This window comes from Rhinopithecus roxellana, chromosome 7 (assembly GCF_007565055.1).
Source record: "Rhinopithecus roxellana isolate Shanxi Qingling chromosome 7, ASM756505v1, whole genome shotgun sequence".
Classification (NCBI taxonomy): Eukaryota; Metazoa; Chordata; class Mammalia; order Primates; family Cercopithecidae; genus Rhinopithecus; species Rhinopithecus roxellana.
The window spans coordinates 19,338,180-19,351,339 of record NC_044555.1 but is presented as its reverse complement, the minus strand read 5'-3'; the positions used below and the strand labels follow the sequence as shown (position 1 = coordinate 19,351,339).

The 13,160-nt window shown below is 39.0% G+C and overlaps 1 protein-coding gene across 1 annotated transcript; it reads left to right on the top strand.

The window, feature by feature from the left end:
- The first annotated feature begins 3,655 nt into the window (after positions 1–3,655).
- Positions 3,656–7,948, top strand: UBQLN2 (ubiquilin 2). The gene has a single exon (XM_010382483.2). The coding sequence runs from the start codon at positions 3,952–3,954 to the stop codon at positions 5,824–5,826; it is 1,875 nt and encodes a 624-aa protein (XP_010380785.1). The 5' UTR covers positions 3,656–3,951; the 3' UTR covers positions 5,827–7,948.
- Positions 7,949–13,160: the final 5,212 nt, after the last annotated feature.

Here is a 13,160-nt window from a genome sequence, read left to right as displayed (position 1 = left end):
AAATATTTGCCCTAACATATTTCTGCAAGTTTTATGATTTCATTTTTTAATTTAGAATTTATTTTGATATTTAACTTAAAAGTTCATTGATGACACTCTTTCCACCTTTTCAAAACTGTTAGGGGGTTATTATTTTTCTCATTTCTGTCACTTCGGTGGGATTTGGTAAAGAGAGAGGGTAAAAAACATAAGTTTAGCAGCCACTATGAACAAAATGCTGATTTTTAAAACAACTAGTTATTTACTTTCTTGTAACCCAGGCTGGAGTGTGGTGGCATGATCAAGGCTTACTGCAAATTTCACCTCCCAGGCTCAAGCGATCTTCCCACATCCTCCCATGTAGCTTGGATTACAGGCACTAGCCATCAAGCTCAGCTAGTTAAAAAAAAAAAAAAAAAAAAAAAAAAAAAAAAAAAAAAATTGTAGAGATGGGGTCCCGCCATGTTACCCAGGCTGTTCTCGAACCTGGGCTCAAGGAATATGCCTGACTCGGCCTCCGAAAGTGTTGGGATTACAGGCATGAACCACTGCACCTGGCCTTGTTCATTTTCTTACATGTCTCTCACATGGTTTAAGATTTTCTACTTCTGGAATATATTTTGACCATATCTATCTTCCTAGAAATGTAGTCATTAGGACTTTTTTTTTTTTTTTTTTTTTTTTTTTTGGTCATTAGCCAATATTTTTACAATGCATTTCTTTTTTACTAAAAAAAAAAAAAAAAAAAAAAAAAAAAAAAAAAAAAAAAAATTCCTTTCATCTGTGACTAAATTTTATTCACACAATACCAGTTTGTATATTTTTCTTGGTGTGCTTTCTTTGTTTCAGCTAATTAATGCTGTGCTTTTCACTAAGGAGGATATGTATGTTCGACTACTAAAATGTTAATTTTATTTCATTGTAACTTAAAACATTAAAAGTAATATATTTTGAAGTAAAATGTCAAAAAAAATCATATAATTTTTAAGGTAAAGAAAGAGAATGCAAAGAAATGTGTTTGTGGAAGGTTTCCTCAAGAGGGTGAGTATGGTTTTGACCCTCTGATGTGTATTTTGGTGAGGGAATTGTCAGGCAAGACAATCACCAATTAATAAAGATTTGTGTATTTGACTTGATTCTTCAAATATCTTCTTAGATTTACTTAACAAATTTTATTTTTTCTGTTTGTTAATTCATTAATATTTGCTTTTATCATTCTATAGCTGTCACCCTGTTTCCCTCCTTTTGTTTTCCGTCGTCTTCTTTATTCAAATGCCTACTTCACTTATTTTCAATCTTTTGTTTGATATTTTAAATCTTTGAATGTATAAATTTGACTTTGAGTTCATCCACATAGTACTTAATAAATGAAATAATATTAAACTGGAGCTTGATACAAATGCAGCTTCCAGTGCACTGCTTATTTCAGTAGGTTTGGCATGGGGCCTAGAAACATGCATTCTTAACAATGTTCTCAGATCACACGTAGAAAATTCCTAGCATTATTATTGCTGTATATGCTCTCATTATCATTATTTTGGTAAATTTATTCTAATAAGAACATTGCACTTTGTCCCAAAATTATTCAGTTTTGTTTTAATAATCAAATGATTGTTTTTTGTTCATACTTCGATTATTAATATCTAGCTTTATTCTATTGAAATTAAAGATTACCTATAATATTTTCATATTCTCACCACCCATAATTAACTGTTGCTGATATTTTACCATACTTGCTTTCATTTTAAAGATAAAAAGCATTTTTACATATTTAAGTTCCCTTTAATCACTATCCTGTATCCTGTTCCATTTCCTCTTCCTCGTGTGTGCAAGTTTGGTATATTTCTAAAAGAATATTTCAAATATACATAAGAATGTATTAGAATACTGTTTGGCATGTATTAGGTTGGTGCAAAAGTAATTGTGGTTTTAGCCATTACTTTCAATGGCAAAAACCATTGTATAATAGCAACAATTCATTACTTTCAATGGCAAAAACCGCAATTACTTTTGCACCACCCTAATACTAATTGATTTAGCTTTTTAGATCTACATATATTAACATATTTAAAGCTCTTTTACCTCTGTATTTTATTAATTATATTAAACATACTATATTATTCCATTTCTCCATCAATGGATATAACATACCTGTATATATATATATTTTTCTTATCTTGAGATTTATTAAAGTATTTGTGACCTAATGAGTTTGAAATGCTGTTAAATGTTCAAATCAGTGGTTCTTTGGTGGCTGCTTGGTAGAGGGTGGGGATGGGGGAAGAATTTTTTGTGTGGTTTAACCTAGAGTTAGAAATATATAGATAAATTTGAAACTATTTCTTCTATTTTTCAAGTTCTCTTTCTCAGCATTGCTACATCTTTATTGCTCTTACTTAATCTGTAATGAAATTAGGTAAATATGTCAATGTTTTCCACTACTATTATGTGCCTGTCAATTTCTACCCATACTCTTCCCCAAAATACCTTTCTGTAGTGCATACTTACAAAAATCATCAGAAAATTCAAAATCTTATGAAAGTAGAAAATAAGAATTATTCATAATTTCAGCAAACAGTACCAACAGCCATTAACTTATTTGTGTATAGCCTTTCAGATTGTTTTACACATACAGTTTACATATACAACTAACTGTTCAAAAATTGCTTTTAAAATAAAAATATATTGTATTTTTGATATTGGAACATATATTCTTATATAGTTTTTAACTGTACAGAAATATACAAAGGCAAAATTGAAAATACTCTGTGATTTCCCTGTAACTACAGTTTAGTTCATGTATACCTTTAAAGACACTCTATATTTTCTTGTATGGTAATATTATGTGCTCGACTAATCTCATGTAAACAGATATTTAATATATTTAAATAACGTTTTAAATGCTACAGTGTATATACATTTTATACGTAAATATTTTTGCATCCTCATACGATTATTAGGCGAATTGTCTAGGTTAGGCATTTCTAAATAAAGGTGTAAACATTCAAAATGCTGATATAGACTTTCAAATTGCCCTATGGTTGTAACAATTCACACTTCAACTAGCCTGAGAGTGCATTTTTTAGGGTCCCTGTCCACAAGAAGGTTTACCATTATTTTTTTTCCCTGCCAATATGATAAGCCAAACGTAGAATGTTATTGTTTTAACTTGAATTTTTTTTGATTGCTAGTGAAATTAATCATCCTTTTTTAAATGTCTATTGGCCATTTGCACTCCTTTTGTAAAATGCTTGCTCCTGCTCTGTCTTCTTCCCTTCCCCCACTGGGGGTGTTCCTCTTTCTTTTTGCTTTGTCAGAGTTCTTTATTATTCATTTTTCGTCTTATACGTGGGATCGGTTCGATTCAGGCTTTCACCCTTTTACTGCCTTACAGATTGCTAATATACATTCTCCATTGGTCTTTTTATGTCGTTTACAGAAGCTGACTCTCTACCGCCTCCTTCTCTCCGTCCCACCCTCTCTGCCTCGCCTGCTCTGTACTGTTCTGTTCTCTTCTCTCTCTCTCCCTTTGTTTCTCTCTCTCCCTTTTTTTCTTTTCAGTGCAGAAGTTTTTAATTTTGACCGAGCCAAATCTATCAATCTAGGCCTGGCGCCGCGTCAGCAGAGGGGGCGGGGAGGCGAGCGCCGAACTGGGGGAGGGGAAGGGGCGGGGAGCAGCAGGCGGAGCGGCTGCCAGAGTTGCTGGGAGTGCGCGCGGTCGGATCACAAGGCGGCGGAGGAGGAGGCCCAGAGACCGGAGCGCGGAGACCTCAGCCCGCGGCTTACGCCCCGGCCTTTCTCCACCGGAGGACCAGGGAACCGCAGTCTTCATCAGAGAGGTACCGTGCTCCGCGCTCCCCGCCCGATCCGGCCCAGCCCGCTGCGGCGGCGCCTCCTTCCTTCCTCCTTCCCTCGCTCTCTCTCTTTCGCCCGCCCGCGCCTTCCCTGCCCGCCTGCGTCACCGCGGCCGCCATGGCTGAGAATGGCGAGAGCAGCGGCCCCCCGCGCCCCTCCCGCGGCCCTGCTGCGGCCCAAGGCTCCGCTGCTGCCCCGGCTGAGCCTAAAATCATCAAAGTCACTGTGAAGACTCCCAAAGAGAAAGAGGAGTTCGCGGTGCCCGAGAACAGCTCGGTTCAGCAGTTTAAGGAAGCGATTTCGAAACGCTTCAAATCCCAAACCGATCAGCTCGTGCTGATTTTTGCCGGAAAAATCTTAAAAGATCAAGATACCTTGATCCAGCATGGCATCCATGATGGGCTGACTGTTCACCTTGTCATCAAAAGCCAGAACCGACCTCAGGGCCAGTCCACGCAGCCTAGCAATGCCGCGGGAACTAACGCTACCTCGGCGTCGACTCCCAGGAGTAACTCCACACCTATTTCCACAAATAGCAACCCGTTTGGGTTGGGGAGCCTGGGAGGACTTGCAGGCCTTAGCAGCCTGGGCTTGAGCTCGACCAACTTCTCTGAGCTCCAGAGCCAGATGCAGCAGCAGCTCATGGCCAGCCCTGAGATGATGATCCAAATCATGGAAAATCCCTTTGTTCAGAGCATGCTTTCGAATCCCGATCTGATGAGGCAGCTCATTATGGCTAATCCACAGATGCAGCAATTGATTCAGAGAAACCCAGAAATCAGTCACCTGCTCAACAACCCAGATATAATGAGGCAGACACTCGAAATTGCCAGGAATCCAGCCATGATGCAAGAGATGATGAGAAATCAAGACCTGGCTCTTAGCAATCTAGAAAGCATCCCAGGTGGCTATAATGCTTTACGGCGCATGTACACTGACATTCAAGAGCCGATGCTGAATGCCGCACAAGAGCAGTTTGGGGGTAATCCATTTGCCTCCGTGGGGAGTAGTTCCTCCTCTGGGGAAGGTACGCAGCCTTCCCGCACAGAAAATCGCGATCCACTACCCAATCCATGGGCACCACCGCCAGCTACCCAGAGTTCTGCAACTACCAGCACGACCACGAGCACTGGTAGTGGGTCTGGCAATAGTTCCAGCAATGCTACTGGGAACACCGTTGCTGCCGCTAATTATGTCGCCAGCATCTTTAGTACCCCAGGCATGCAGAGCCTGCTGCAACAGATAACTGAAAACCCCCAGCTGATTCAGAATATGCTGTCGGCGCCCTACATGAGAAGCATGATGCAGTCGCTGAGCCAGAATCCAGATTTGGCTGCACAGATGATGCTGAATAGCCCTCTGTTTACTGCAAATCCTCAGCTGCAGGAGCAGATGCGGCCACAGCTCCCAGCCTTCCTGCAGCAGATGCAGAATCCAGACACACTGTCAGCCATGTCAAACCCAAGAGCAATGCAGGCTTTAATGCAGATCCAGCAGGGGCTACAGACATTAGCCACTGAAGCACCTGGCCTGATTCCAAGCTTCACTCCAGGTGTGGGGGTGGGGGTGCTGGGAACCGCTATAGGCCCTGTAGGCCCAGTCACCCCCCTAGGCCCCATAGGCCCTATAGTCCCTTTTACCCCCATAGGCCCCATTGGGCCCATAGGACCCACTGGCCCTGCAGGCCCCCCTGGCTCCACCGGCTCTGGTGGCCCCACTGGGCCTACTGTGTCCAGCGCTGCGCCCAGTGAAACCACGAGCCCTACATCAGAATCTGGACCCAACCAGCAGTTCATTCAGCAAATGGTGCAGGCTCTGGCTGGAGCAAATGCTCCACAGCTGCCGAATCCAGAAGTCAGATTTCAGCAACAACTGGAACAGCTCAACGCAATGGGGTTCTTAAACCGTGAAGCAAACTTGCAGGCCCTAATAGCAACAGGAGGCGACATCAATGCAGCCATTGAAAGGCTGCTGGGCTCCCAGCCATCGTAATCACATTTCTGTACCTGGATAAAAAATGTATCTTATTTTTGATAATGGCTCTTAAATCTTTAAACACACACACAAAATCGTTCTTTACTTTCATTTTGATTCTTTTAAATCTGTCTAGTTATCAGTCTAATATGATGCATTTTAAGATGGAGTCCCTCTCTCCTACTTCCCTCACTCCCTTTCTCCTTTGCTTATTTTTCCTTCCTTCCCTTCGTCTTGTCTCCCCCCTCCCTCCCTCTTTGTTTCCTTCTTTCCTTATTTCCTTTAGTTTCCTTCCTTACCCGTTTTGAATGGTGGGAATCAATGCTGTTTCACTCAAAAGTGTTGCATGCAAACACTTCTCTTTATTCTGCATTTATTGTGATTTTTGGAAACAAGTATCAACCTTCACAGTTGGGTGAACGAGTGTTGTCCTACAGATGTCCAATTTATTTGCATTTTTAAACATTAGCCTATGATAGTAATTTAATGTAGAATGAAGATATTAAAAACAGAAGCAAATTATTTGAAGCTCTCTAATTTGTGGTACGATATTGCTTATTGTGACTTTGGCATGTATTTTTGCTAGCAAAATGCTGTAAGATTTATACCATTCATTGATCTTTTTTGCTATATTTGTATACAGTACAGTAAGCACAGTTGGCACTGTACATCTAAAAATACTACAGTAGAATCTGAGTGTAATATGTGTAACCAAAATGAGAAAGAATACAAGAAATGTTTCTGGAGCTAGGTATGTCTCACAGTTTTGTAGAATCTTACAGCATCTTTGATAAACTTCTCAGTGAAAATGTTGGCTAGGCAAGTTCAGTTAAAATATAGTAGAAATGTTTATCCTGGTATCTCTAAGTATACATTTAATTGTACAGAAAATTTACAGTGTAACATTGTGTCAACATTTGCAGATTGACTGTATATGACCTTAATCTTTGTGCAGCCCGAAGGATCAGTGTAGTAATGCCAGGAAAGTGCTTTTTACCTAAGACTTCCTTTTCAGCTTCTCCCATAAAGAGACCCTAATATGCATTTTGATTTGTAATTGGAAATGTAACTTTCACTGAAAGTGTCATGTGATGTTTGCATTACTTTTAACTGCTATGTATAAAGGAAAGTGTATCTTTTGACTTCATCAGTTATTTCTCTTGTGCACAGAGAAAAATGCATTAAAAATGACTAAAAAAAATAAAAAATTAAAAAATGGATAAATCTTTTTCTTTTTGCCTTTTGGCCCTAGAATCGTGTTTAGGAGGGTTATCCCACCCCAACATTATATAAATCTTATCCTATATTTCTCTAACTTATATGATTTCATTAAGAAAATGTTTTGTCCTGTCTGGAATTATCTTGATGTATGGATTTAGGTATTCTGACTTTTTTGCCCCAAAGGTTAGCCAGTTGTTAACATATTTATCTTTTCCCCCAACATATGAAATGTCATACATGTATATACGTTATTCTGTGTTTGGATTCCCTTTAGTTCCGTTGAACATTGTGGCACCAGTACACCAGCCTGTAGATGAGTTAGAAATGGGACTTTGTATCTGTTAATGTGAGACCTCCTCTTGATCTTTTTTATTTTTTACAATTTTCTGATGATTCTGACATGTTTATTTTACCAGATGAATTTTACGGTTAATAGATTCTTCCCCAAAAAATATATTGAGAATTTGGTTGGGATTCTCTTAAATTTATATGACTATGAGGACTACAGAATTGCATTGCTTTCCAGAAACATATGTTGCCTTGTTTCTAAAAAACTTTATATATCCTTCAAGAGAGTTTTATTTAAATCCTATATAATTTGTAATAAATATGTTCCTAGGTAATACAGACATACAGGGAACATGTTGATACTGCTTATTGGAGCTTTTAATATGTTACCTATGTGGTCATTTTTGCTATATAGAAGAAGAATTTATTTGCATAGATTATTTTAAATTGGCAATTTATTGAAATCTATTAATTTTAGAGATATTTGATCCTGTTGAGTTTTTCCAGGTGAAAAATCCTATCCATGATGTTATAACTATATGTTTTACTTTTCAAAGTTTATAACATAGTTTCTGACTGCATGGGTTAAACATTTTCATAACAGTGCTAAATAATAAAGGTGGCAGTGGCATTTTTGTCTTGTTTCTCATTTTAGCCAGAATGTGTTTGCTACAGCAATTCCAAATTGTGTTTTGTGAAAAAAAAAATTCTTCTGGGACACACGTAAATACGTTTGCAAAATGCTGTATACTTTAATCTCTCTTGGAGACTCATTGTGCAATAAATGTTGGCTAGTATTTTTTTTTTTAATGAGTAGTTTCTTCAATTAAAAACAAAACTATTTAACTTTGTGTAACTCAGCATTTTCCGAACTTATTTCAGCACAGAACCACCTTTTTTTTGTTTTCTTTTAAACACACCTAATAACATTTGGCCTGTCGGTGTTCCTCAGAACACCAACTTAGGAAATGGTGATTTATTATTTCATTACCATATCATGCCAGGTATTTGACATAATCACAAAGTCTGTCATAATGAATTCAGTAATTTTAATGACAGATGATTTTATATGGAAGTGAATACTAAAATTGTAGGCATAGAAAATAACAAGAAATCAATAATCAATAGCATAGTAGAAACTGGATATTGGCTGAGGCCTGGCTCAGACAGTTTAGCAGATCAGTTTCTTTCAAACACTCAAGGAACAGAGAATTATTTAATTAGCTTTGCCAAATGTTTATTTATTTATTTATTTATTTATTTATATTTTTTGAGACGGGGTCTCGCTCTGTCGCCCAGGCTGGAGTGCAGTGGCCGGATCTCAGCTCACTTCAAGCTCCGCCTCCTGGGTTTACGCCATTCTCCTGCCTCAGCCTCCCGAGTAGCTGGGACTACAGGCGCCCACCACCTCGCCCGGCTAGTTTTTTGTATTTTTAGTAGAGACGGGGTTTCACCATGTTAGCCAGGATGCAAATGTTTATTTTTAAGTGTATTTTGTTTTCTCTTGGAAAAGATCCAGGTCTTTAATTTATTAAGTCTACTATTATTTTGCTTCTGAGTTTATTAATTTTTGCTTATAACTTCATTTATTTTGGCCTTTTAAAAATTACTTTTAATTGTTCTTCCTCCATCTCTTACATGATGTAATTTCCTCCTATTATGTTGCAGGATCTTTTTAAAGGCTCTGTTTTTGTTTTGGATTTTCTTCATCTACTGTTGATCCAAGATTTATCCATTTATTCATCATTGAATCAAGAAGGGTATATCCTAACCTGCTATCCCTCCCCCTCTAACAAGAGTGGAACAATTTTTTTGTATCCATGCACTGTTTACTGGGTTGTCACCCCATCCAACAAGAGTGGATCAGTTTTTTTGTGTGGGTTGTCACCCCCTCCCAATGGCTCTGTGATCCAGCAAGATGTGGTAGTAGGGAGGGAGCTAGTGCCAGGGGCAAACCCAGCAGGATGACTTCACCCTCAAGACAGCTTTCCTCATTTGCTTTTGGCCTCTGTTTCAGGTACGTGATATCATATATACTTTCACTACTTGTATGGGAGGGGAGGGGCAGGAGGGGGCAGATATGCAACTTGGAAACAAAACCTGTTGGTTCATTAAAGGGGACTCTTGCATCAAGTTGAGATCACCATGCTAGTTGAGAAGCTATGATCAGGAGACACCTGTATTTAGGTATGGACAAGCTTGCCCTCTGAGAGAGGACAGTCTGCTCCATTTTATATTGATCTGCAGTGTCAAAATAGGACCAAATGGACTAATTCCTATTAGGGCCTAGCCTAGTGATCAGGGTTGGGATGTCAGGAAAGCAATTTGGCCTGTGTCTCATAATTCAAAAAGGGATTCAAATTCAGACTTTTGACATTATCCTAAATGAATTGATAACTCTAGCCACAAAGCCAGACTGACCTGATGGAAAATGTTCGTCATACAGCTTAATTTAGTATATGTAAAAAAATGAAATTATTTGGCAATTTTGATATTCCTAATTTAGTAGTATTTTATTTAAAAAAATATACTGAGGCCAGGCGCAGGGGCTCACGCCTGTAATCTCAGTACTTTGGGATTCCAAGGTGGGCAGATCACTTGAGGTCAGGAGTTTGAGACCAGCCTGGCCAACGTGGTGAAACCCCATCTATACTAAAAATACAAAAAAATTAACCGGGAGTGGTGTTGCACACCTGTAATTCCAGCTACTCAGAAGGCTGAGGCACGAGAATCACTTGCACCCACGAGGCGGAGATCGCAGTGAGCTGAGATCACACCATTGCACTCCAGCCTGGGTGACAGAATGAGACAATACCTCATCGAATTAAGGACCTATTCTCATGCCACCATTTCCCCAGAATTCTGTTAGAAGACTTAGGGGAAAAGCGGTTTTCTATAAATAGAAAGGAGAAGCATGATTCAGCAGATACCAGACTGAAGCCACCTCAAAAAGCAGGCTTCATCAGGTGGTGCACATGCTTGCATAGGCTTTACACACTTTGACCATGGGTAAAAACCCTTGGCAAAAGCTGCTGTAAACCAACAAGTTCAAAAGTTTGGGTAATGTCATTTTAAAAAGGAGTTGGTTGTCCCAGCATTCAAGGACAACATTTATTTGTCCAGTGGGTATGAATTGAGGCATATAGCTCCAGCTTTATTGAGGTATCTGAGCACAGATTTGAGCTCCCTAAAACAGCACTTTTGGAATCCATATTTAGGACTTCTTGGCCACATGTGTAGATTAGCAAACTTAAGATAATTTCAAGAAGGATTCTGTAATTCATTATTAAAAGCACGGTTGATGAGCTTGAAAGAAAGATGAAAGATGATTACTCTGCCCTAGCATGTATTTCACAAGATTGTCAAACTAAATTTTGTTAGGTTAGAATAACAATAATAGCTACCATATTCATTGCTACATTCAATATCGTAGAAGCCCTATAAGATAGCACTATGACAAGCTTCCCCAGCTTACAGATAAGAAAATAAGCTGAATGAGACTTAAGTAACTTGAGCGAGGTTACACTACTTACTGTTAAGTGACAGAGTCAAGGTTTGAACCCAATTCTGAGATTCTAGACTGTTCTTAAGCAGTACATTATACTGCCTCCCCTTAAGTCTATTAAACTATACTGGTCTGTTAATCAGAGATTTTACAATAAGTTGTATACTAGCTGGCCTCCTGGATGTTGTTCAGGAGAACATTAGATCTTGTTAAATAAATACATCTCTGCTACTGTTCATATTGGAGCAGTTTACACAAAAATGTACATGTGAGAGTCAACTCTGTCATAAATCAGTAACTGCAACTTAGAGCTTTGCCTTTCTTATTTTCAAGTTGTGGCTAATATTTGAAACTGCCCTTAAATACATCTGTTTATAGTGGCCTAATACATAACAGTATGTCTCCAAAAAAGCAATCACATGGGCCACTTGTACTTCAGGTGCTCTGGAGGATGCCCACCTTTTTGCTGAACTGCCTTCCAGAGATCTCAAAGCCATTTGGCAGTTTCTCATAATGTCCTTGAGATTAAAATGGAGTAACAAGATGATAATGACAGGACAGTAGATGGGTTAATAATTTGAATTGACAGTGTTCAACAATATGGATATCAAAGTGAATGAAGGTTTCCAACCTCAGCTCTGTCCCATCAAAGTTGTTTTATAATGACTAGCAAGAACATATAAAATAGCATGCCCATCCCATTGCAAATAATATAGAATTAGATGGCAGAATAAATGTACTTGATATCACTAGCATGATCCAGAAAGTCCTTGGGGGCTGAGAAAAATAGCCAAATCTAGCAGGATTAAACTGAATAGGATCAAGTATGAAGTCCTGTACTTATATCAAAAATTCAGTTACCAAGGGGAGGTAGTTATGTGGCCTAACAATTGCATATATGAAGAAGACTTGTTTTTTTTCTTTTTTGAGATGGAGTCTTGCTCTGTCACCCAGGCTGGAGTGCAGCGCACGATCTTGGCTCACTGCAACCTCCGCCTCCCGGGTTCAAGCAGTTCCCTGCCTCAGTCTCCCGAGTAGCTGGGATTTCAGGCACCCGCCACAACGCCCGGCTAATTTTTGTATTTTTAGTAGAGACAGGGTTTTATCATCTTGGCCAGGCTGGTCTTGAACTCCTGACCTCGTGATCCACCCTCCTGGGCCTCCCAAAGTGCTGGGATTACAGGCGTGAGCCACCACTCCTGGCCAAGAAGACTGTAGTTTTAATTTACTCAAAGTTCAACGTGAGCCAGCCATGTGAGGTTACAGTGTACCACATATAATGAAATATTAAGCTCCATTAATAGAGTTATGGTTTCTAGAACAAGGAAGGCCTCAAAAATCATGTTTATTCTGTACTTGATAGTTTATGTTGGGAGATTTGGGTCATATCAGAGTGGTACAATCAAGATGGACAGAGACAACCTGGAAAGTGACCAAGAAGGTGACTGGTTTACAAGCAGACAAGACAGTTTTTGAAATAATCAGGAATGCTTTACTCTAAAGACAAGTTTGTGGATATTTTCTTCAAATAATTGAAGGCCTGTCATACAGAAGAGAGGTAGCATTTACCTGAGTACCTCCAGAGGGCAGATCAATTCAAATGTTCAGATAAATCAAAGTTTTTGCCTACTGTTAGGAACTTTCTATCATTTAATTGTAGATACTTTCCTTTCTGGAGCTGCTTCAGCAGAAGCCCACTTGGCAAAAATGTTTAAGAATGGTTTTATGTATCAGGTAGAACTTTGGATTAGAAGACCTCCGACGTTCTTTGCAAAGCTAATGTTTTCCCAGTGGACTTTACAGCTTCTTACTGAAGATGCAAATTCTGGGATCAAAGCTGTTCTAGAATGAAGTCATGTTACAGACTTCTATCCTGCATTTCCTAGTTTAATTAACACTCATGAGTAGACTGAATACATTTTTTTACATGTAAGATCTAGGTAAATTCATCATTTTATTTTTTAATGCTACGCATAGTAAAATGACCCAAATCACATAATGTTAAAATGAATGTCACAAAGTGCTCAGCGCTTGGGAGGAGAAAGTAGGAAGGGATATCTGAGGTCAAAGGACTCTGGTTGGAGGGTGAAGGTTACAGGAGTGCTCTGACCCCCCGTTTCTCTTGATAATATTCCCCTACCCCTTGTCATTCATGGTGGCGGTTAAAGTGGTGGGAGTAAGCTGAAAACAGAGTGGAATGTGAAATGTGATGGCAGAGGGTATTTTTTAATTCCATGTATATTTCTTTAGTCACAGTGATCCTTTTGGAGCAGGAAAAAATGTTTGTGTTTTCCCTTATGTGTCACCCAAGTGGGTGTCCTTATATTAAATAAATTAC